General features: G+C 38.3%; 2 protein-coding genes and 1 long non-coding RNA gene across 6 annotated transcripts in view; 1 reads left to right on the plus strand and 2 right to left on the minus strand.

The window, feature by feature from the left end:
* Positions 1-988: 988 nt before the first annotated feature.
* LOC107742563 (ras-related and estrogen-regulated growth inhibitor) lies at positions 989-4659 on the plus strand. Its single transcript, XM_016555592.1, has 7 exons — positions 989-1108; positions 1348-1425; positions 1514-1570; positions 1710-1783; positions 2643-2790; positions 3179-3272; positions 4222-4659. Coding segments are annotated over exons 1-7 (642 nt in total). The 5' UTR covers positions 989-1107; the 3' UTR covers positions 4412-4659.
* LOC107742564 (uncharacterized) lies at positions 4270-6456 on the minus strand. The gene is made up of 3 exons (XR_001640318.1): positions 6419-6456; positions 4667-4768; positions 4270-4351 (listed from the first exon to the last, which is right to left on the minus strand). It is a non-coding gene; the product is annotated as an uncharacterized LOC107742564 (long non-coding RNA).
* Positions 6457-7653: 1197 nt separating this feature from the next.
* LOC107742561 (PHD finger protein 21A-like) overlaps positions 7654-20324 on the minus strand; it is a 28149-nt gene continuing 15478 nt past the window's right edge. For all 4 annotated transcript variants that reach the window (XM_016555587.1, XM_016555588.1, XM_016555589.1 and 1 more), the window contains 9 exons: positions 18772-19017; positions 18028-18186; positions 17869-17920; positions 17707-17786; positions 17538-17595; positions 14281-14303; positions 13105-13180; positions 10904-11007; positions 7654-10724 (listed from right to left, as the gene is read on the minus strand). In XM_016555587.1, coding sequence (XP_016411073.1) covers positions 10155-10724; positions 10904-11007; positions 13105-13180; positions 14281-14303; positions 17538-17595; positions 17707-17786; positions 17869-17920; positions 18028-18186; positions 18772-19017 — 1368 coding nt within the window. In that variant the 3' untranslated portion in view covers positions 7654-10154. The remainder of the gene's footprint in view (positions 10725-10903; positions 11008-13104; positions 13181-14280; positions 14304-17537; positions 17596-17706; positions 17787-17868; positions 17921-18027; positions 18187-18771; positions 19018-20324) is intronic.

A 20324-nucleotide genomic window follows, 5' to 3' on the forward strand; every position in this document is an offset into this window, starting at 1 on the left:
ACAGGAAAAAAGAAAGTCAAAGTTTTAGAATGACTAAGTGAATGATGATGGAATTTTTGGGTGAATTATCCCTTTATGAATGTGCTTTTTGTCACTCTTTATTGGTCCTGTGAACACAAAAAACTGCAAAGCTGGAGTTTTTTATTATTATTATTATTTACAAGTAATTTAGGAATGAGATATGGAAATGGACAGGGTATTTTATTACAAATTATTGTAATTTTAATTTAGTTCTTTTTGATATTTTACTCAAAACTTATAGACCTGTAAAATGTTGACATCAATAAATAACACCTCAACAATAGTTGTCTGTTTATATCTCTGTCACGTGCATTATTTGTTTCAAAACTTAAGTTCCACAGGAACAAATGACTTTCCAAACAAGGCAAACCTCTTGCTAGTTATTTATGAACTCAGCTTCATTCACATTGTTCATTTTGTTTAGTTCATATCATCAGAAACACTCACCTACTAAAAGAGTATCTTCCTCAAAGATTTCTACTGATGCTCTGAAATCTGAGTAAAAGATATATCAGGGCAAAAATAAAAAGCTTTAATTTTAGCCCGGGTTAATGAATGGTTCTGTCTCTGCTGCTCCGGAGGCTCGACTGTCAAAGGCGATAAATCAGCTGGTTGTTTAATGAGTCTCGCAGTCGAGCCCGGTGATGAATGTGGAAAAAGAAGAGAGACCACGCTGAACAATGACGTGCTGTCCGCGGTGTCTCTCTCTTTCTCTCTCTCTCTGTGTGTGTGTGTGTGTGTGTGTGTGTGTGTGTGTGCGTGCGCTATTTCCAAAGGCGATAAATCAGCTGGTTGTTTAATGAGTCTCGCAGTCGAGCCCGGTGATGAATGTGGAAAAAGAAGAGAGACCACGCTGAACAATGACGTGCTGTCCGCGGTGTCTCTCTCTTTCTCTCTCTCTCTCTCTCTCTCTGTGTGTGTGTGTGCGTGCGCGCGCGCTATTTCTAATGTCATTACTAAAAGCAGACAGACGGAGAGCGCAGAAGCAGCAGAGGCTGCAGCATATGAACTCCACAAGAGTCTCCACTGGATCACAATGATATAGATTCAAGCACTGTTCGCACTTTTAACAACTTTCGGGAGCAAAGTAAGTATTTCTGGGGAACTTTGTTTCATTCTTTAACACAGTGCCTTGTATTTTAACTTTGTATTATATTCAGAGTTGCATCTCTGCTCTGCCGCATTTATCTATCATCTTTAGCGTAGCGGAAGTGCAGTCAAGCTTAACCCGAGAAAAAGCACCTGTTACTAACAGTAGCTCTGGTCATTTATTTGGCCTGCCTCTACGAGTGTTATTATAATATTCAGATATAATATTATCCACAGTGATCATGTCAGAATCTGTACGGAAGATGTTGAGGGCGAAGCTTGTGGTGCTGGGAAGAGATAACTGTGGGAAGACAGGTAACCCTGCAGTGTTTTTTTCGGGGTTAATGACTATTGGTTGGTCTTGATGACTCTAATTGATCTGTTTTTCTCTTTTGAACTACAGCTCTGTGTGTCAGATTCATCACCAGACGTTTCATTGGAGAGTATGAACATAAAAGGGGTAACACAAGTGAAATACATACACAGTGGTGCTGTAAAGCTGTTTTCACGCTCTAAATATTTGTGTATCTGCATTTTATTCATAAATTCATAAGTAATCTGAATCATGTGACATGCCATATATGTTTTGTGTCTCTTAGAGGTCACCTACAGGTGTCAGAAAATCGTGGACAAGGAGGCGATTGAACTGGCGATTTTAGACACAGTTAATAAGGTACAGAATGCTTGAGATTAGATCTGACAGTATGTTGTGTTGTATTTTGACTCTTACTTATTAAGGGACCATCTCTTTGTCACTGTGCATCTGCCGCTGTGCTGTTTTACAGGCCTATTGTTCCGTAGACTCAAAGAAAGACAGCAGGATGATCTTGCCTGGTCAAACAGCTGATGAGACACAGGACTCTCTGAACCATTCCATTCCTTTCATGTGTGCTGTGCTGAATCTCAGGCTGGTGGAGCAGCTTTAACAGCCCGCCTGCCATTGATCGTGTTACACAGTAGAGCAGCACTTGTTAATTCATAGGATTAGGCTGAAGCTTTACCGTCTGTGTAAATGCAGTAGAGTAGCGGTTCTGATATTTTGGAGGACTTTGATACACCCAGTTTAGGTCATGGAGCCTGTACAAATGAGCTGATGATATAAATCAGGTGTGGGTAAAAGGATAGTTTATCAAAAATGAGAATTGTCATAATTTACTGACCATCATGCCGATCCAGACCTGTATGACTTTCTTTCCTTTGCAGAACACAAAAGAATGTTTCTGTCATTACATTGAAACACTGAATGTCAGTGGGGTTTCATTTTTGGGAAAACTATCCTTTTAAATAATGGAGACATCCAAAATGTGCAGTGCTTCGACTTGAGATCCAGGATTGAGAACCACTGAATTTGAGAAGCAGGAGGTTTTGGGTCTATGGATTTAATTTACATCCTTTGTGCTCCTGAATTGCCTTAAGAATCACATCTGTGAAAGTCTAGATGCACGTCACCTCCATCCTCACAGATCCGCACACATTCACTCACGTGCAGAAGATGAAAAACTACTCGAATGTGTGAATCTGTTTGTTTTCAGGAATGTGCAGGACCTGCTGCGTCGTCTCTGGAGAGTTCCATTAAATGGGGTGATGGGTTTCTCATTATGTACTCTGTGACGGATCGCAGCAGTTTTGAGGCTGTGTCGCGCCTGAAGAGACTGATTGACCACATTAAACAAACGCTTGGTAAGACCATTCAGATTGTGGATGTGAATGATCACAAACTAAGGAGAAATAGTAACACTGTTCTGCTATTAGCGCTACTGCTAGCAGTCTTGTTTATGTATATGGTCCCTCCAACTAGCAAATAGCGCTGTTATCCATCAGTGTGACTCAGCCTGCCTTAATTGGTCTCAGTTCAGAGATTTCACCTCAGGCATGAACTCTTAATATAGTACACTGCAGCGTGTGAGTGTAAGTTTGTAAATGACAGATAGATTACAACGCTGCAATATTTTATTATACCATCCATCTCCAGGTACTGTCATTTTAATGGCAGTCTGTTCTTTGTCAGAGCTACAGCATCCATTACATCATTCTGTGTCTTTGTGTGTGTGTATATGTCTTATTCCAGGTATTCCAACAGTCATCGTTGCCAACAAATGCGACGTGGAGAATGGCCGAGTGGTGAGGACAGATGAGGGACAGGCATTAGCCTCAGACCTGAGGTCAGTGCGCTTTATTTCTACTGATAACTGCACAGTTGTAAGTGATAGTATGAAGTACATACAAATATAGGTTAATTTAACTGAATTGTTTAACCCGAAGATGCATAAAGGAGGTCAGATTTACCCAGTAGGGTGTGGTTTTTGTAATATTTTTTCCATTGCAGTTTTCATTATTATTATTAATAATAATATTTATTATTGTTATTATTTTTGATCAAATTATAAAAATTAAATAAAGAAATACCACTATAATACTATTGAACTGTAAACTATTTCATAATAATAATAAATTGACTTTATATAAAATAATAATAATAATAGTTATTTATATAACAACAGTACAATTACAATATTTATTATATCAATATTTACTCAAATGTATGTGTTTTTTTCTTTGCTCTGGTTAAAATATAAAGCTTTTATTTTGGCAGGAAAGCACAGGGGAACTTTTCTTTTGAAATGCTTCGCTTTTTTTGACAACAGATTTATAAAGCATTCTCATTACAAACTTTGGAAGATGTTTGGTGCATGTTGCATTTTCAAATGCATGTTATAAGCTCAAATAAATGTATACACTACATATAAATCTTGTATTTAAGCATCAGCCATGCAATTTTTATGTTTTGGACATAAGTTCTTTGAAAAAAAACAAACAAATATTTTTTTTGGTCAAAATATTTTGTTAATATTTCATAATATTATCAGTCAATATTAGTGAATATTATTTATTTATAATGTATTCATATATTTAATTATAATAATTACAATTCATTTTTTACACTCCATTATCCATCCTAATAAACATTTTTATTTCATCACTACCAGTCAAAAGTTTGAACGCACTTAGATGATCTTCAGTTTGATTTAAATGGTTTCATTACATCATTTAATATTTGAATTCGAAGGTTTTGCTGTGTGTGCTAAAGGTAGGGTTTCACTGGTGATGTAGGTGCAGTTTCTTTGAGCTGTCTGTAGCAGACGACGCTTCAGCAGTGGAGGCCGTGTTCGGGCAGCTGGTGCGTGAAGTGCGTCAGGAGTTCCTGCGCCACCTGCTGGCTATGGACAAGCGCTCACGAATGCTGCAGATGAGACATGCACTCAAAAACAAACTCACACGGAGTAAAACCATGCAGTGGTGATGACCAGAAAGACTAAACGCAGTTCAGACATGACAACCATAGTGCTGTATCCTGTAACCTTTTAGAGAACAACAAGTGCCTTTTGGATTTCCAAATACTGTCATGGACATTGTCACCTGTGTGTCCAGCAAAAAGTAGTGTGTTTTTTAAAGGTGCAGTGTGCAATTTATGTGCCACTGGCAGGTACAAACTGAATTGTGAAAATAATGACTTAAAACACTCCCTTCCATTGTTTGGACAAACAGGTAGTCTCACCTCACACTTTTGCAGCTGATTGAGCCAGAAGCTGACATGTTTGATAAACGGTTGATAATCTACAGCAGGAGTGTCAGACTCAATTCCTGGAGCGCTGGAGCCCTGCAGAGTTTAGATTCAACCCTAATTAAACATGTTTCATAAAACAAGTTTACCAAATAAGCCAGGCTTATTTCAGTTAGTCTGACTTATTTTCACTTGATTTGGTTTCATAAAGCAAACTTACCATAGCTCAAGCTCAGTCACTCTGGTAACTTATGCTGGGAACTAACCTGGTACGGGGCAGGCTAAACTGAGCTCCTCTAACACTGACCAATAGGAACGCATTGATATTATGGCGCTGACTTTCTCACAATTATGTGACTTTATTATCAGTCCAAAAATAAAAGTATACAGAAAATGCAACTTAAATAAATCAAATAAATAAAAATATATAGGCTACAACTGACTGTATTTAATGTATTATGCCCAAGATTTAATGATTTTGTTTTAAGATATTTGAAAACATTTTAACATGCTGCTACATGCGCATTCAGTTGATCAGCAGTTTATAGTCATGCAGCCTTTCTCTCTGGTTTTATGATGGCTGTACCTTATGGTTATTAGTAGAACATTCAAACATTACAATATAAAATTGCTCTTTAAAGCATTAAAAACACTCAATTAAAAGTTAAAATCACAAAATTAAAAATGAAAATAAATAATATAAAACAGACTATATTTTATGTGTTAAGAGGAATACACCAACTCATTTGAGCTAGTAATTAGGGCTGTATTAGCTATCTTACATTGATTTACAGTTACTGCTATCATAAAAATACACATATGTAGGATTAAAATTCTACATGTCACATTTAATGTCCAACAACAAATATTTTAGCAGAATGCATATTTTATTCAGAATTATTGCGCTATTATTCTATTGCGTTCCATCTGTTTAGCGGGCAGCAGCTCTCGTTCACTCACGTAAGCCTCGCCCGCTCCTGACAGCAAAATGGATTTGCATGACTTTCTAACATTTACAGATGAAAAATATACCTGTGACGTGTCAGTTATGCACTGAGGAAAACACAATGTCTCAAATGCAGTAAACATCACACACATTCGCTGTTTGCCGTGGTGGATCGATTTGATCCATGACCGACATTAAGGGCTGCTTAAGAATAAGCGAGCACATCAAATTATCCTGACTCATTGAACCTGGATCGAATTAGTGAGATTGCGTGAACTTAAATTGTCGTTTATGAAACCGCTTTAGTCCCGATTGATTTGTTAGGTTATTTCAAGTCAGGTTTTGGACTTTAATCCCCGCTTTTCTTAGCGTCCAACTAATCAAGTCCTTCTGACTTGTTTGAAAACTACATGGTATGAGCAGGGCCGCATTAAGACCTTACTGGGCCCCGGGGCTATGACTTACTGCAGGGCCCCCTATTACAAAATTATATACAAATATAATATATATATAGCTTTAAATAGGATTTTTGTCCCATCAAAATTTTGATGCATTGAAATTTCATAATTCTTGTTACATGAATTCTGCCCCATTGCTTGATGTCCCTGGACAGTTAAATTTGTTTATAAACCACAATGCTTAAAATGCGTTTAAATGAAAACCTTAACCTACATCATGCCGCATAAAACGATTGATATATTTCTACCGGTTTATCTTTCAACCCATACGCGAATATACTTTGTCCAAACACAAAAAGCAATATACATCCATCAAGTTGTTAACTTCTTAATCAAACTAACCTAAAATCTGTGAGGACGATGACGCTGTGATTTTATCTGCTCCATGTGCCCGGTCCACTTGCTGTTTCACAACTTCCACTCCATCATCAGCTTTAGTAAAATAACCTGATAGCTGGGGATTTTACTGACTCACATCGGCGCTACCCATGACCAGTCAATCTACTCCACAGCCAATCACGGGCCCCCTCCTTGTCCGAGCCCCGCCTAGCCCAATGGTTAATGCGGCCCTGGGTATGAGTGTTGGAACAAAACTCTGCAGGGCTTTGGCCCTCAAGGAATTGAGTTACACCACCCTGCTCTACAGTAAGTCAACCACTCCGTGCACCTTTAAACCAGTTTAAGAGAAAGTACTTTAACATTTAAAATGGATCCAATTGACCACTTGAGCTCAGTTTACATCTTCCTTTGCATCAATTTCACTGTAAATGATGTCATTCCAATGCAACATTCATTGTGTATTTAAACTGAATTTTTGTGTGAGAAGTCATAAATGCTTATTTATAGGCACCAAATTCTTTCTGATAGACTGAGCTTGTCTAATATTAAGTCAAGCTTAAAATGGCAGATGACGCACCATGTGGCAGATGATCTGTCTTCCGACTTGGTATTTTGATGCTCTTTTGATCCAATTTCATTTTCATGTGCCTCTATTAGACTGAAATATCATGAGGGCACAGAACCAAATATATGGTGTTTTTCTATTTTACACAGCTGTTTTTAGACTTGCTGCGTCCTGGCAGTGTGCACAATCCACTCTGTGGAGTAAATTGTTTCCAAAATGGGTTACAGGACATTGTATCGTAATGCTAAATGTTGTATTATTCATTTTGTTGTTTAAATGTTAATTAGAATGACAGTGTTAATATTCATTTGCTGCTTTAATGTAAAGCAGATCTTAGAGAGAAAACAGACTGTTTCATTTACAATTTTATTTAGCAAAAATGGTAAAAATAAATAAATACAAATTGATCAAATGCTCCAGTAATATCCAGCCTCCTCAACAGAAAGAATTCATTAAGTTATATATTCAAATAACTTACACGTGGACTTCTATGAGAAAAGGTAAACGGACATCAGGCAACACACAAGATTAAGAAACAAAACATACAAAATGTAGAAAAGTAAAATGAAACAAAAGAGCAATACACATCCCTTTTAAAAACTATTAGGAAAGAATCTAGACAATTTTTTTTTTTTTTTTTTTACAACGAACTGAAGTAAATTGTGTTCTTAATTTATAGTTAAGGACATTAGATTAAGCACTGATATTTTCACATTGCAATAATCTATCCTTGGTTTTACTTAAGGGTTTCATCAACCTGAATGAGGTAACAGCATGAGGTGTAAGAACGTGAATCTTCAAAAACATTACTATGCGTATCTTGAAAACATGAACAAAAGCCTGAGCTCTCGGTAAACACTATTAATATCTGAAGAGATCAGATTTCACACACTTCAGGACACAATACCCAATTCTCATGTGTAAGGAACATGAATGAGGAGACACAGTAGACTCCCATCTATCTCATCAGAGAACATCTGTCACCGAAGCACTGTCAGTCCTACTAACCACATCTGGCCTCAGGATTCTTGGCCCCTAAAGGACGGGAGACGACATTTGCAAATGTCACATCTGATGAGCATTTACGTAAGGGCTATTTTCCGTTTGCTTTCTTTTTTCAATGCACTAGAAAATCTGACATACCATTAAACCACCAAACAGAACGCAGCTTCTTTACGTCACTTTGGAATTTTCGCAATTGTGATGAAATATGTTTTAGTATTAACTTCTATTAGACAATACTTCTGCGATTGTTGAAAACTCTTGAAAACGCAGATGCGATATAAAATGAGGGGCAGATACCCAGATCATCAGCCTGGGATGGAATGGTTTAACTAAAAGTAAAGTGTTTTCATAAACATACCAGCAAATTATTTTATGTTTTGATATAAGGTGTAAGAGTTCTTATGAGTAGTGGTCAGACTCACTATAGGCAGCGCAGGCACTGTCCTCACTAACACAACCTGAATGATCACACACTGGATGATAAAGTAGGTTGTTTCCGAAAAGGGAAAAATACACACACGTTTTGCTGACAACTGACTCTAAGACACCGACAAGTCATAACACTACGATGAAACAGCCTAACATAGTCTATAGAACTTAAGGCAACCAATACACAGAGGCTACAGCAGGCCAGAGCTGCATGTTCAGCATTGAAAACACTCACAAACCTGAAATGAAGATATAAACACTGTAGATATTTCTGTCTTTTATCAAAAGTGTGTTTGACACCACTGTGTTTCTGGATTATTTCTTGTGCTTTTTTCTTTAAAAAAAAAACACTGGAAGTGTCATCTTGGCACATGATACAGTGTTCAAGCTACGGCTGCTGTATCTCAGATGTTAGAACTGGTCTGGTGTGTTTGTCTGTGCTTGTTCATGTGCAGTCACACACTGTGAAATGCACAGCGGTGAGAGAGCGTCGAGAGCTCTGATACGGTTAGAGAAATGCAAAAGGTAAATAAAGCGATAACAGAAGAGCCCCTAAGAGACAATGGTAAAGTAGTTGCGCTAGGCACGTATAACGTACGCCTGCTGTGTTGTGCTTTTGGAGAGGTTTACAGAACAGTGTAGTAAAGTGTGTTAAAATGATACAGAACAGAAGCCCTTAAATTGGCCCCTAAAACGTAACGTTACTGGCATAGCGGTTTTATGGGATATTTCTGACTGCACGATTCCTCCTAAGTCGTTGGACAAGGCATGAGACCCCTGCTACAGTCTGGGTAAATAAAAAATCCTCTGAATGTGGAAATGGAGTGAGAGTGATGTGAGAGACATCTCAAATCATTCCCTTCTGTGACGGCGCCTGAACTGCGCTCTCAATAAATCACATCTGTTCAGTAGATAAGGCATGGTCAGAATTTACCTCACAGACACTTCAGGACTGACACTACAAATACTATTCTACTACTCTTAAATATCGATCTAATGTTCCGAGTAACGTAAAAGAACAGTTCCCTGTGGCATCGATTATTTGGCAGAACAGAATTACGGAATATTTTTGTAAGAAAGAAGAAAATGATAAATAAGGTCATATGTAAAAAAGAGCAAAACATATTTACAGAAATGTTTCGGTTTTTCAAAAACACCACAAAATAGACAAATGCAAATGAAAATAGTTAAACCTCCAGAAGAACGCCTGGAAGACCTGTATTTCTGTCAGAGTGTGACGAACCTGTTTTTGCGCTCCATGTTCTGTCCTGGAGACACAACAACTGAAAACTAGACGAAACAACTGCACCTCGGTTGCGTTTCACAGACAAAACGGACACTGAACTCCTCAACACGTCATATCTTATGTCTTAGATCAGAGCTACAGGACCTGATAGGAAGCTGCACTACTCATCTAGCAGGACGAGACCTTCACCCCGATCCAGCCTTCAGAAGCTTTCCCACTCAGAGGTGCTATGGCAACTGTATCAGGCACACAATGGTGTGATATCTTTAAATTTTATTACTCTTTTCTATATCATTATTCTTTGTAGAAATCTTTTCGGTGTGCATACGTGAGCATACACATTGCTGGTACTTTAGGAACCTCCTTCCTGCATGTAGTAAATGGCACTATGGATTTTCTTTCCCTCATAGATACAAGAGATGAAACAACAACACGAAACAACAACACTGTTAACTGGCACGCTTTGGGCCCCAACTGTGGCGGGGTAGTCGATGCTATTTCACCCCCTCTGTCACTTCTGTAAGGGGCACGATTGAGCCGAGAAGGGCCTGCGGGATGACGCTGAGGTCTTTGTTGTTTTTATGTTTTTTTGTATTCTCCTCCCCTGTGGACACAGTTCCATTGGTACTGAGAACCGCCTGGTTGCTGCTGTTATTGCTGAAGGCTGCGGCATTTATATTTGTGGGTTCGCCCTTGATTCTGGACGTGCTGTTGATTTGAGCGCTCTCCCCTCTGCCCTCATCGCTCTTTGCACCGGCAGCCTCTGGGTTGTTATTCATGGCGATCTGCTTTAAGGTATCGCTCGTGTTTGTGAGGGTGCTAATTATCACCGTCGCTTCTGAGGAGCTTGTTGGGGTATTTGTGTTGTTGTTTGTGTCTGTGGTGACCGCACTGGATTTGGAAGCTCCATTGTGGGAGGTTTCTCCATTAGCCATGACCTCAGGGCAGATGAAGGGAGACAGCTGGATCCCTCTGATCAGACGCACCAGCCCTCTCGTTTTCTCAAGCGAAGCCTCCATCTCTTTCTGCTGGGCCAGTACGCTGTTCTTGCTGTCCACACAGCTCTGTGCAGGGAGAGAGGACACAGTGCTGCTGACTCATACAACCAAAATCTCCTCATTATATAGTTAGTGGCCTTCTGGAGGTACGGAATAATAAATGAATGCATCGGTTTGATTTGTAATTTCGGTGGTATGACTCATCGTGCAGACAAAATTGGATATGAACTTAAGAATTCTCTTACCGTTATAGAGTCGCTGAGCTGTCCGAATCTGTGCTCCAGCGTCTCTCTTTCCTGCTGCAGCTCTGTGCTCCATCTCTTCAGACGATCTTTCTCTCCCTCTTTAGCTGCAGGGAAATTAGTGTACATTTAAATCTCCTAAGAATGCACAGGTGGGGTTCTGGAAGTAAAAATCTCATTCATTTTCCCCATAGAGAAATCAATTTTTATAAATTCTGTAGAACCCTTTTGAAACGGATCTACCATGAGAGCAGAGGTTATTAATCAATTGTGGAGGCTTTTGTTGGAGCCAACAGTCAGCATTTAAGGCACTTATGACACATTTAAGATGCATGTTCTTGAAAGAGCTAGGTTTTCTAGCATATTTACTTCAAGTGCTTCAATCTTCATATTTACAAGTAGGCTACTTTCTACGGTGCCTGTGTTTGTGTTTTTATTGCAACATTTTGAATCTTTAAAGGGAGGTATGAAAGTCAAAGCAAATCGAACACTGAGACAAATATAATAAAATTAATAAAAAAAATCAAATACCATTATCATCTTGACAAGATATAGCATATTATACTTCTGTCCTTGTGTCTCGTTGTATTTCAAAGTGGTATATTGTACTACCATTATTATTTGATTACATCATTTGCAACGCTTCAAAAGTTGTAGTTCGTAGTTCATGTAGTTCATAAAGAGAAGTTAAGTGCACAGCCTAGAACTTTCGTCTTTTCTCCTGACTGTCATATACTTTTCTGCTTTTTTCAAAGTGTGCAATGTCGTGGTTCATCTCAGAGCTGGTTGGTTTGGTTCATGACTTGAAGAATTAGGGCGTGTTCACACTTGGTGTCTTTTTTCACAAGAAAAAGTTGACAACGGCGTTTTTAGTAAAAAAAAAAAGCTGTCAGCATTTTGGTTACACATAGCAGCCGAGGGTGTCTTTTGTTGCTATAACAACAGCTGCAACAGTAGCCTAAGTTGGCTCTTACATTGGCTTTTGAAGTTAACGAGGAGGAGAATGTCGGTTCACAATGACGTTTGTGGGTGCACGATATTATACGGGAAGGAAACAGTATGATGTGTATTATGATAGAGTTTTGTGCTTATATCATGCAACTCCATGCAACCGAAACTAGAACGATAAGTCTATCTACCGGCACCTTCTCCATTTTTTTTTTCTTGTTGTTCTTGTTGTTATGGAAACGACCAGGGGTGTGAAGTAACGAATTACAAATACTCACGTTACAGTAATTAAGTAGTTTTTATCAGTAATTGTACTTTTTTGAGTAGTTTAAAAATTGTGTACTTTTACTTTTACTTGAGTACATTTTAAGTGATGTATCGGTACTTTTACTCTGCTATTTTCCTCCGTTTGTGGTCGTTACATGCTTATTTTAATTTAATAAAAAGCTGGCAGCGTTTTGGTTACAAATAGCAGCCAAGGGCGTCTTTTGTTGCTGTAACAACAGCTGCAACAGTAGCCTAAGTTGGCTCTTGCATTGGCTTTTGAAGTTAACGAGGAGGAGAATGTCGGTTCACAATGACGTTTGTGGGTGCACGATATTATACGGGAAGGAAACAGTATGATGTGTATTATGATAGAGTTTTGTGCTTATATCATGCAACTCCATGCAACCGAAACTAGTACGATAAGTCTATCTACCGGCACCTTCTCCATTTTTTTCTTCTTCTTGTTGTTATGGAAACGACCAGGGGTGTGAAGTAACGAATTACAAATATTCACGTTACAGTAATTAAGTAGTTTTTATCAGTAATTGTACTTTTTTGACTGGTCTTGCTACTCGCTTGTCATTGGTCAGCTGTCAAAAAGGAGCTTAATGTAGGGCGGGTTATTTTTTTTTCAGAAAAGTTTAACTTTTTTTCAACTTGAAAAGACGCTGTGAGCTGCAGAAAAAAAAGCCGGCGGTGGCGTTTAAAAAAGCACTCATTACTTTTTTGAAAACATGGTTTACTCCATAGGATTATAATGTAAAACAGACGCTGGCAGCTTCAAAAAAGACACCAAGTGTGAACACAGCCTTAAGTCAATTTTAAGACAGTTTTTCCAAAGATCACAGGTTTACTGATGCATTTCATAAGAAACTCGTAAGAAGAGACCAATTTAAACTCCTAACTATATATTTAAGCTTACATCACCATTCTGTGTCACTGCAGGTTCACTGTTCTAGACAGCATTAGTTATATGTGAAACTCCTCACCTGCTTTATAGGAGATGTAGGAATGGACAATAGCAAGAGTCCCTGGCCACTCAATGGCATCTTCCTTCTGCAGAATCTGAAGAAAACATGTAACTGAATGATACTGAAATACACAATTGTTCACGGTCTGCATTGCATTCAAAGTAATACACACAAAAACACAAACGTACATAAACAAACGCACATAAACATAATGTGGAAATGAATTTAAAATAGTGAAATCAAATGAAGTGGAAAGAAATGAGGCTACCTAAACTAAAGTTTGGAGCAGTCTTGATGTAAATTTCTGGTTTTTAATATTTGTAATAAATATTAGGTCCTGCATCAATTTCTTCCAACTTCAGAGGTCTTAAGCAGCAGAACTGTGGGCTCATGCCTCTGGTTTTGGCGTTTTAGGCAGAGCTGCATGACGCCCAGATGATTAGCAAGTATCACATATGAGATGCTGTCCACTGCAGCCACTAAATACTGACTCGTCAGTCAAAACCTCATGCTTATAGTCTCTATTCCATCTAAATTGAGCTTGTTTTTAAACGGAACATTTTTAGTTGGTTTGAGTAAAATAGTGGCCTCTTTGTCCTCAATTTCATCAAATTTTGCTCTGAGATTACAATACCATTCATATTAAAAGTCTCTATATTGAAAGAATATAACCTGAAAGATTTAAATTAACTCTATAAAGACTGTCTGCTTTGTAAGACCAGTGACAAAAGTGAAACGTGACATGGCATGGTACAAAAAATGAAATGATTAACGATAGTGAGAGTGAACGGCAATGGATCTCTCAGTTACCTGAGACTCTTAATTCACCTCCGCTACCACTAGATGTCGCTGGTGAGCACGGTGAACAGTGGGATAGGGAAGTCTGAATTGTGTCTCAGTAACTGTAGTGGACTATCACAGTTACTTACATCCCCTGCTGAACTGGGGCTGGGTGAGGGTGAATGAGATGGAAGGGTGAGTGAGAGAGCAGGGGAGAATGGGCTGCCCGCAGTGGGCCGCTGTAGGTCTGGGGAGGTAGAATGATGGCTGCTGGTGGTTGGGGGGAGGGGCCCCCGCTCCACAATACTGCAGTTTTTAGAAAGGCGACCTGGGTGAGATGAAACAAAGGACAAACAAAACACAAAAGAAAAGAAAAAGAAAAGAAAAGGAAGACAAAACATTGGTGTAGCATACCTCTGACAAGCTGTCCTCATTGGCTAGGGTAGCAGGAAGGAGCAGACGGGGGTGGTGTGATGGTGGTTGGGAGGGAGAGAGCAACGTTAGATCACAAAAGGAAGCATTGCATGCTGGGTAACAACACATTCTGCAAAAGCTGGCCTCAGATCAGTTGATAAAGGCGGAAGGCATTATATTTAGGCAGATGGGGATAAGAAATGCCAATAACAAAGAACGATCAGAGGGCAATGATTCAGAGAAGCTTATCAGGCATCAAGAAGCTTATTTTCATCTACAGCTAACACAGATGCTGTCAAATGTTAAGATGAGCCTTTAAGTGAATATGCAGCATCATATATCAACAGACATTGCACATTCATGTGTGCACTGGACATTAACAGAACAAGTTCTTTATCAACAAGTACTAATAGCACTATTACATTACACAGGGTAGCAAAGTTTCAATATCATATATATAAAAAATAATAAAGTATTATTGTTTTAAATGAGCTCTATTCATTTTACACATTAGGGCCTTTCGCACCGCTTTAGTTCCAGAACTAAATGTACAGTACTAAAGTACTGGGACGATTTTGCGCGAACTATTTCCCAGTACCATTTAAAGGGTTGCATTCGCACCGAGAGTGTGTACAGCGACGTCATTTGTGCGCGGCGTTCAACAACAGAAACAAAGAACAACAGCATTAACAACAGGAGGATGGAGGACGCAGTGATCGGAACTGTGTTTTTGTTGTTTCTCACGGGTTTCACAATAATGGACATGGAAAGTCGACGTATACGTAAAGCGATTGAAAGAACGGAAAGGAGGACTAAGAATCTCCAACGACAACTGACAGTGCTACAAGTGCCTGCACTTCAGCGTCCGTCCATCTATCGCTGTTCTCCATACTTGCGAAATAAGTTGACACAAAGTTTACAGTGTTTACACGGCGTTTTAAATAATGGCGGGTGAGGGCGTTTTCGTACGCGTTTGGCCAATCAATGTCTACTTACGTCACGATTAGTACCAGTTGTGCTGGTTAGACCCTGCTCCGGAGTAGGAGCTAATTTGGTTCTCGAAAAAGGCAGTCCGGTACTAAAATCGCACCCAGTTCCGGCGGTGCGAAAACGCCAAAAAGTGGGTAGTTCCACAATTAGTTCTGGTACTATGAAAAGGTTCCCGCGGTGCGAAAGGCCCTTATTCAAACTTTAGTCAAAGTTTACCACTTCATTTAAACAGACATCAGTTTTCACAATTATGCCACATTAGGATTAAATTTAAACCTGAAAAATATTATAAACAGGACACTTCCAGCAAGCATTTTATTACCTGCAAGTAATTTCAAATATCTATATCTACAACATAATCTGTGTCTGTGTGTGTGAGCATGCTTAGCCTCTATTAAGTAATAGAGTGTGTGTTAAGTAATATAGTTCAACCTTTTCATTACTCTGCGTGTGTGTGTGTGGTTTTCATATGCGTTTGGCCAATCAATGTCTACTTGCGTCAAAATTAGTACCAGTTGTGCTGGTTAGACCCTGCTCCGGAGTAGGAGCTAATTTGGTTCTCGAAAAAGGCAGTCCGGTACTAAAATCGCACCCAGTTCCGGCGGTGCGAAAACGCCAAAAAGTGGGTAGTTCCACAATTAGTTCTGGTACTATGAAAAGGTTCCCGCGGTGCGAAAGGCCCTAATATGACTTGGTCCCAAATGTGTTCGAGATCTATTTAAGAAGTCCAAAAACAGGAAACAGTTCCTTTAGCTTCTCAACAAACACTACTACTGGAGGAGGAGGCTTTTAATCAGCCTTCAAACAAATATATTAACTACAGGTTTTAAATGAGACAGGAACTTTTTAATCCAAAAATATCAAAAAGCATAATTTTGGCTCTACTGCAAGTTACTCTGATTCTGTCCTCAATCACATTAATACTCACATACTTCACTTTTGACAGATATTTGTCTCAAGCCACATTTTCATGCTCACAGCTTCAGTTCTTTCAGGGACAGTTTACCGTAAGATGAAAACTCATTTGCTCACCCTCATGTTAAAAGAAGATATTTTGAAGAATGTCTCAATTTTTTATTTTTTTTGTCCATACAGTTAAAGTTAGTGGCGTCCAGTGTTGTTTAAGACTCTGAGTTTCCATTGTACGGACAAGAACAATCACCAAAACTTCAAAATATCTTATAGAAAGAAAGTAAGTCATACAGGTTTGGAACAACATTACGGTGAGTAAATTATGACAGAATTTCTGGGTGAACTACCCCTTTAATATGCAACAGACTGGTCATATCAAAAGATAACTTTGGTCAACTGTAATGCTGCGTTTTGAGTTTTTGTACTTGAGTCTGTCCAATACAAGTATTAGTGGCACACTATTGATGCAGTATTGTCGCACCTTTAGGATGTGCACAACTCGTCTAATTGTAAATCTATAAAGCAGGCTGTGAACATTGTCTGAGTCTTTTACTAATGTATACACTTTTACAGCAGCCTGAAGACAGTCATTATACCACTTAACACACTGCAGGGTCATTTCTTTCTGCCTCACACATACACTCCAGAGTGCCTGTAAGCACATTACATAATCAAACAGTCATTACTGTTGAATGTGTGCTTGTGTGTGACGGAGAGAGACTGACTGATGGGAGTAAAGCTGAGTGGATCAGTTCAGGATGAGAGGTGTAGAAAAAGGGCTTAAAGAACTGAATAATAACTGGCTAGTGATTTTTAGAGCAATAAAACTAGAAAATTCAGTCATTTTTGTCACATTTCACAGATATGGATAATATCTATGTTGTGAAAAAGTTTTCAACTTGAAACATTCAAAATGATGAAATGTTTCTCTTTTATTTGACCTTGCAACGTTCAAACAAAATGCCATAATTTGTTCTTCCAGTGAAACAACAGACTTCTTTCACTTTAACCCCGCCCCTTTCTTACAATCCACTGCAAACTCCCATTCAGATCTGCCTCCAATCCAATCAACAACCAATGCATAGAACCAAGTCTTTCTTTTTGATAATCCATTACACTTGGATATGTGTTACAATTTGGAGGAAAAGATCTGTCGCTACATCAGTTACATCGCAACTTCAATGTCAGTAGCAGAAATGGTGGAGGACAAGTTAAATCCCTAAAGTAAGAACGAAAGCAACAGTGATGCTTGCCTTAGCAAAAACCTCTAACAACCTGTTATGTCTATGCTTGGATTTTTTCAAGCAGAGTATCTAATAGAGGCACAGAAAGACAGCGTGATTGGCTGAACTCACCTCTCTTCCTGCTAGACTGGTTTATGGAACTCAGATACGACACTGAGCTCTTCTTCCGCTGAAACACAGAAGCATAGATATGTAAACGTAAGCATGGCTCATTCCATTGGATATTTTCAATCTGTTTGCACTGAACTGCTCTTGTTTAATGTGTGTGTATGTTTGTTACCTCTGGTTCAAACATGGCTCCACTATATATTGGATTTGCTGTTGTTCGTCTCTTGCGTTCCTGACGCCTGCTTTGAATCTCTACACAAGCAAAGCGGGAAAGGTCAATACACATGCATGCACACAAACAAACCCACACACAGACACATTTCTATCTCCTGACCTTCTAGATAGTCGCGTGTGACCAGTCCCAGAGACAACATGAAGGCCAGTTTCTGTGGAAAGAATGCATGCCATTATCTAAGTAATCAACATAATCTACATCACCATACTTATCATTATCGTCATTATAAACTGTGATGTAAACATAAATGTATTTTACCAGAGGGCTCTCCTGATGTTTGGAGGCAGGAGTGTGTGTGTTGGTGGGGGCAGGTGAAGATGGCGTATCTAAAGACAGTGGAGGTGAAGTGTGTGTAGGTGTGTCTGGAGAGATGAGCAATGAAGTCTTTGGCTCTGTCCCATATTCCACTGCGGGTATCTGAAGCAGAAACAAAGATGTTTTAATACACTACAATTCAAAGGTTTACGGTCAGTAAGATTATTATTTTTTTAATGTTTTTGAAAGAAGTCTGTGAAAATACAATAAAAAGTGTATTATAGTGAAATATTACAACAATTTAAAACAGCTCTTTTTCTATTTGAATATATTATAATTGTCATTTATTACTGTGATGGCAATTACAGTCTTCAGTGTCACATGATACTTCAGAAATCAGTCTAATATTATGATTTGGTGCATAAGGAACATTTCTTATTATCATCAATTATGAAAACAGTTGTGCTGCTTAATATTTTTGTGGAAACCATGATACATTTTTTGTTTCAGAATTAGTTGATGAATAGAATGTACAAAAGAACAGCATTTATTTGAAATAGAAATAATTTGTCTTTACTGTCACAGTTTAATTTAATGTGTATTGCTGAATAATAATAAAAAGCCAATATTAGAAGGAGACAGACAAAGATGGCTGCTGAGTGAACCAACTTTCCTTAAAGAAATGTTTTATGTGCTAATGAATGTTTTAGAGTAAACCTAAATACACTTAATGTGAATTTCCCTCACCATGTTGTCAGAGCTTGGGCTGTTGTGAGGTAACTGCTGTGTGTGTCTCTGCGTGTGTGTAGATGGGGAGATCAGGATGCTTGTGTTGTTACAGCTGTTGGGGCAGGGCAGGCCATTGAGGATACGCATCTGCTGGACGTGACCAGAGGAAGGGAGGGCAGTGCTCAGTAACACCGGTGACTGTAAGGTGTGCACAGAAACCTGAGCAGCAGCTGGAGACAAAGACACTGGAGGTTTTGGCCTGACCTGCTCACACACACACACAGGAAAAAGAGAAGAATTATTTGTGGAATGACTGGAGAAAATAAAAGGTGGACCTAAGCAGTGAAAAAATGCCTGAGGTATCAGAAAAGTACGGTGGCCGAGAAGTGCAAAGCAAATCACAATTCTGAAAACAAATATAACAAATTACAAATGCAAATGCAAGTCTAAAAAACAAAATAACAATTTAGAAAGCACAACAACAATTCAGAAAACATTATAACAAGTCAGAAAACACAATGATAAATTCGAAAACAAAATAACAAGTCAGAAAACACAATCGATGCATGTCGATCGCGTCAAAAAGCCAACGACAGGCGTTTATCCATCTGCGCCACTGGAGCTGATGTTATACAACCACTTTTAACTAAATGTAAATATACACTCCATAGTTTTTATTCCATAGTAAGGGCAATTCATACAATACATTTAAACTGAGCTACTTTAATACCATCTCCGAACTTTCTACCACGACTCTGCTGTTCTTCGGCTGGTTCTTCCCTGTATACGTTGATTGACAGATGTCCTCAAACTATACCTACCTCTTCCGGTTTGTCTGATTTGTCGTTGTGTTTTCTGAATTGTTATTTTGTTTTTTAGACTTGCATTTGCGTTTGTAATTTGTTATTTTGTTTTCAGAATTGTGATTTGCTTTGCACTTCTCGGCCACCGTAGAAAAGTGATGCTCAACTCAGCAGTTTAACACAGCGGCTCTTTCACATCTAGATTATTGTCTTACAGAAAGATGTTTCCTACATTACTACGCCACAATACCACCAGCTCCACTCCAATATAATTGAAAGTTGTCTATGTATTGACTATTATTTTATATTATAATTAATTTCAATAAAATGTTTAATTATTTGTTATGAATAACCTTATCTTTTAGTTTGCATCCAAGTTCTGAATGAAAAGAGAAAATAAAACGAGATGAAGTACCTTTTATTTGTAAAGTATGCAATTTACTCAATTATGAAAATAACTTTGCATCATTTAATATATGAACCATTTTTAAAATAAAATTTCCAACTTAAATGATAATATTATATAAATGACTATATTTTTATGTGATATACACTACATAAAGTTTGAGGTCAGTAAGATATATTTTTTTAATTAATATTTTTAAAGAGCAGGTCATATGGGTTTTTGAAAAATATCTCTTTTGCAGTTTATAACGTAGCTATCCTTAAATGAAAACAATCTGCAAAGTTGTTAATCAAAAAAGTGCATGATAAATAAAGATATTGTCTCTCAAAAGAGTGAGTCGATTCTGAATCGCCTTAACGAGT

The sequence above is a fragment of the Sinocyclocheilus rhinocerous genome, unplaced genomic scaffold (assembly GCF_001515625.1).
Source record: "Sinocyclocheilus rhinocerous isolate Xijiao unplaced genomic scaffold, SAMN03320098_v1.1 scaffold587, whole genome shotgun sequence".
Lineage (NCBI taxonomy): Eukaryota > Metazoa > Chordata > Actinopteri > Cypriniformes > Cyprinidae > Sinocyclocheilus > Sinocyclocheilus rhinocerous.